Raw genomic sequence first — 5274 nt, 5'->3', positions numbered from 1 at the left:
GAGGTAAAGTAATTGCTCAACTTCTGATTATGGATCAATTACTTACTTTATAAAGAGGCTAATTTGAAGGAATATGGCTATTGAGCTAATTAAACCCCCAAAATAAGTTTGATAATTATGAACTATGTATTAGTGGAGGTGCAATTAGGAATAAGTTGACTTTTCCCTGTTTAAAAACTACCAAGATTGCTCCACCAGCAGTATGAGCAATAGAATTGCTAATAGAATATGAATAATGAAGATAATGGTTCTATTGTTGATAATTGAAGTTAAGATTAACATTGAAGCTGTACAAGAAACGAAAACTATATATACATGTACATATGGAGAATTAATTAGAGCAAAATCTGAAAGGGATTGATGTAACTCATAGTTTAAAGAGATTCTTGTTGTAAAGAAGTAGGGAACAGGGGTTCTTAAAATACTAAAACTTCTGAATACTATGAACTTAATGAAAATAGTCCTAAATGTATATATATATATATATATATATATATATATACACACATGCAAGTTGAAGTAGAAGTGCAAGTTTTAGTAAAATGTATAGGTGACTCTAGTCTAAGCTCTTTTATTCTCTTATGAATGATAGTTAAACATGCTCGGAAGTGTAAATTGACATTCCGACAGGTCTGCGGCGCACAAATTACGGTAGAAGCCGTTTTAGTTCTATTTGCACGGAGTCGCGAGAGCTCGTCGTTACGACAGTTCGAGATGTTGGATCCAATTTGTTGGCATCCCTACAGGTGGGTGGTGCTATCCGAAATCTTTGAATCACCTTTTATGTCTATGCTAATTCATTGAGCATATTTATATTGTAATCATGCATTATAGGGTATTGATATTATGTAAATGATATTGATTATGCAAATGCTTATTAACCATGAGAATATATGAACAACAGAATGTGAACATAGAACCCTATGAATGCTTGGACTATAATAATAGTAAACTTGGTGACATTCTAATTAGAGAGTTGGTTAGCATCGAGAAATGGAATTGTGAAACTAGCATAAAGAGCTAGTTAGAGTTAAGTGTGACATCGTCTATTGTTGAATCCTCTAAAGGAGGATCAGATCATACTCACATTCGTTTGGTTCAAGGTAGGTCGCTCCTCCTTGAACGATGAGCTCCGGAGTAGTCATCTTTACTGGACCAGGAGGTGCGTCTCCCCCAGTTGACAGTCCCGTCGGGTGTAGCTTGCGTCTCCCCGATATTTGGGATAGTGTCAGTGAGTTATTGTTAACCAAAGGGTTAACCAATTAATTGGGTAAATTCAGTAAAGCATGCATGCATATTTACAATTTTCATATATTGCTTCTTTCAGCTTTGTACAGGCATTGTAGTAGTTACATGTTATAGTTGGTTACTATCTGTTTACTTGCTTACCTACATATGCCTGAGTAGACCTAGTGGGTGAGTCGGCGAATTCGGCGGTCGAACCCACTGAGAACTTTCAGTAGTTCTCATACCACTAACCTTACAGGTTCCAGTGCGAGCGGTGTGGCCGAGGATCGTGGCAAGAGCCCCGCAGCTTAGCTAGCTGACACCAGGGTTTTAGCAGTTACCATTTTGAGTTCATGTATCATCTATTTTGATGTACAGAGACATGTAAATGAATGTATTATAAAGCATGTGAATAACTAAATGTTTCAGTTATACAGTTTGGTTTGAAAGTTTTAAATTACAGTGAATTTTCAGTATAGTTAGCTTACTATCACTTGTGGTTGTTGCTTGCCCTCGTGCAAGCCATGTATGTTGAAATGTTATCCTGGGAATTGTTTATTTCATTGTACATGTACTCGTTGTTGTTGAGCCTTGGGCGGGCAGAGGAGGTTCTGTCTGTTCGGCGTCTGTGTACAGGCCCGGATCGACCAAATTGGCGATAGCGGGACGTGACAAATGATCTTTTCTTCATACCTTAGATGCCGAACTTTACGAATGAATATTTGTTCTTCAATTTGAATCTTTTCTTCAAAAACTTCCGCGATCAACTCTTCAAGACTCCATTCAACATTACGAAATTCGCCAACCTATAAAATCCTTAACAATCTCCCCCTTTGGCGATTTCGTGACAAAATATACTATAATGCTCGTATACAACTCAGAAACAATAAAAAGAAGATCATCGCAATCACCAAACGATAATCTCCTGCATGATCGATCCAATAAACGAAAGTTACAATTTTCATAACCTTAATACAGACTCTATGACTTAGACATGGAGTCTTGAAGTCTTGAATTATTCCTGCAAAAACATTCTTAAAACGAAAATCAAGATTCAAGTATACTTATCAAGATCAAACATAATCAAACATAAACGTCAAAATAGTACCAAGTCAGTTCATAGTCAAGCACCTAAGCAAACATCTAAACTAAATTTACACAACTATGCAAAGTGCACCAAAACAAAAAAAAAATCAAAATAGTACACAACTATGCAAAGTGCACCAAAACAAAAAAAAATCAAATCTATACTAATGCTTCATCATCATCAAGAGCCATCCATCTTCATCGTATCAAGCCNGAAATGCCACCGCGACGTGCGACGAGATCCACTCCGGCATCACCTTCTGAGGTGCCAGAGCAGTCTGGGTCTGATGAGGTTCAGGAGCTGCGTGCTCAGGTGAGCGCGTTAGTCGGGGCTATGCAGAGACAGGGGGAGCATATAAAGAGTTTACAGGATCTAATGTCGCGACAGGCGATGACAGCAGCACCGGGGAGTCAGGATGTACCCGTATCCGAGGCACTGACGTTCGTGCCTCCTGTTCCGCCGATTGTTCCTCCTGTGGTTTCTGGGCCCTCTGGTTCTGATGTGACCGCGTTAGAGGCTGAGCGCGCGCGATTTATAAAGGTACTAGAGGCATTTATGCGGTTTAATCCGCCTATGTTTGATGGAAAAGAAGCAGATCTGTGGGTAGTGGAGACATGGCTTACAGCGATGGAGGCATTATTCGAGGATATTTACACTTTGGAAAGGGATAAGGTTCCTTTGGCGGCACACTGCTTTGAGAAAGATGCACAAATTTGGTGGCAAAAGGCCAAGAAGAAACGGGCATCAAACCTATCACCCCTCACTTGGGAGGAGTTTCGAGAGATGTTATTTATGGAGTACTTTCCCGACAGTGATAAAAGGAAAATGAAGGAAGACTTCCGTAAGTTGAGACAGGGAAACCGTTCGGTACGGGAGTACGAACGGAAATTTACTCATTTGGTGAACTGTGTGCCGGGGATGGTTCATACAGATCGAGATCGAGCGGACTGCTTTGAGCGGGGGTTGCGACCTGACATATTCAGGACAGTCAATGCTCCAAAGTTAAAAACTTTTGAGGAAGTTCTAGATCGAGCTCTTTGGGTTGAGCGCGGGAATGCGATTGCGCGTGACGAACGCGAATCGTTTGAGAGAGAACGAGAAAGAGAAAAAGAAAAGAAGAGGACTACTAGTGGTGCTGGGGGACAGTCGAGCTCTAAACGGCCCTCTCGGTATCCACGTTCTCAGTCGAGGTACCCCGAGATGTGTGATATGCGGCGGAAATCATCGACCGATGGCTTATCCACAGCGGGAAGGTAAATGTTTTAAGTATGGTCAGCCAGGACATATGATTCGTGATTGCCGGAGGGGAGCATCACCTGCACAGTCCACAGCTTCAATCCAGTCCCCCTCCAGACAGCGTTCTGGTCTACCACCTGCTATGTCAGTTGGACGTTCTTTTGTGCCACGTCAGTACGAGCCATCCCGGCCTGCACCGAGTACCCATATGGACACACCTCGACCTGCACGGAGTGGTCGTGTATTTGCAGCCCAGGCAGAGGAGCCGGCCGTAGTTGATGACGTCGTGGCAGGTATTGTTTTACTTTATGGCACTAGATCTCGTGCATTATTTGACACAGGTGCATCGCATTCATTCATCAGTAGCTCATTTGCTAAGACGCATGACATTGAGATTTCGGATAGTGCTGATGCCTGGTGGGTATATGCCCCTGAGCNCACACATTTAGTGTTCACGAAGTGTGTGCGGCGTGTCCAGTACAGGTTGGTGATTGGATTATGCAGCAGATTTGCTAGTGCTAAGTCGCATGAAAGACTTTAATGTGATCCTTGGGATGGACTGGCTTACAAAGTACTATGCCACGATTGATTGTGAAAGTAAAGTAATTACTTTTCGTGAACCCGGGCAAAAAGAAGTTGTCTATCGGGCGTGCAAGAGTTCGCTCTTCGCACTGACTGTATCGTCGACAAGAGCAAGAAAGTTGATTTGTAGTGGATGTGCGGCCTATTTGGCGACTGTAGTGGAGACTCAAAAGGAACTTCCAGCACTGAGTGACATTCCAGTGGTTCGAGAGTTTCCTGATGTATTTCCTGCGGAGTTATCGGGATTGCCGCCGGATCGGGAAATTGAGTTCGTTATTGACTTGGTTCCCGGGACGGCGCCAATTTCGAAGGCTCCGTACAGAATGGCACCAGCTGAGTTGAGAGAGTTGAAAGCTCAGTTGCAGGATTTGATGGATAAAGGCTTTGTGAAGCCTAGTGTATCACCCTGGGGAGCTCCTGTTTTGTTTGTAAAGAAGAAAGACGGAACGCTTCGACTGTGTGTTGATTACCGTGAACTGAACAAGGTCACGATCAAGAAAAAATATCCGTTGCCGCGAATCGATGACTTATTTGATCAGTTGCAAGGATCACGGGTGTACTCGAAGATTAATCTTCAATCGGGTTACCACCAACTGAAGATCAAACCGGAGGATGTGCACAAGACAACGTTCCGCACTCGTTATGGTCATTACGAGTTTACAGTGATGCCGTTTGGGCTGACCAATGCCCCTGCAGCATTTATGGATCTAATGAACAGGATCTTTAAGCCACTGTTGGATCAGTGTGTAGTGGTATTTATAGATGATATCCTGATCTTTTCTCGAAGTAATGAGGAGCACGAGGAACACTTGAGAACGGTGATGCAAATTCTTTGGGAGAAACAGTTATATGCCAAATTGAAGAAATGTGAATTTTGGCTGCGAGAGGTCGCATTTTTAGGGCATGTGATTTCTGAGGGAGGTGTTTCTGTTGACCCAAAGAAAGTGGAGGTAATTAAAGATTGGCCTCGCCCGACGACTGTTCCTGAAATCCGCAGTTTTCTTGGACTTGCGGTATATTATAGGCGGTTCGTGGAGGGATTCGCGAAGATTACGACTCCACTAACGCGCCTGACACATAAAGGAGTTAAGTATGTTTGGAGTGAAGAATGTGAACGTAGCTTTCGAGAGTTGAAAGAAAGG

General features: G+C 42.7%; 1 protein-coding gene across 1 annotated transcript; it reads left to right on the top strand.

The window, feature by feature from the left end:
• On the top strand, nt 2531-3571 carry LOC109721567. The gene has a single exon (XM_020249233.1). It carries the CDS (start codon nt 2531-2533, stop codon nt 3569-3571), a length of 1041 nt encoding a protein of 346 aa, XP_020104822.1.

Source organism: Ananas comosus, linkage group 15 (genome assembly GCF_001540865.1).
Source record: "Ananas comosus cultivar F153 linkage group 15, ASM154086v1, whole genome shotgun sequence".
Lineage (NCBI taxonomy): Eukaryota > Viridiplantae > Streptophyta > Magnoliopsida > Poales > Bromeliaceae > Ananas > Ananas comosus.
Note: the sequence above shows the minus strand (reverse complement) of the source record. Positions and strands in the feature narration are given on the sequence as shown.

Excerpts from the sequence above, each read along its gene's own strand:
- LOC109721567 (XM_020249233.1), top strand. The coding sequence starts at position 2,531 with ATGCCACCGCGACGTGCGACGAGATCCACTCCGGCATCACCTTCTGAG.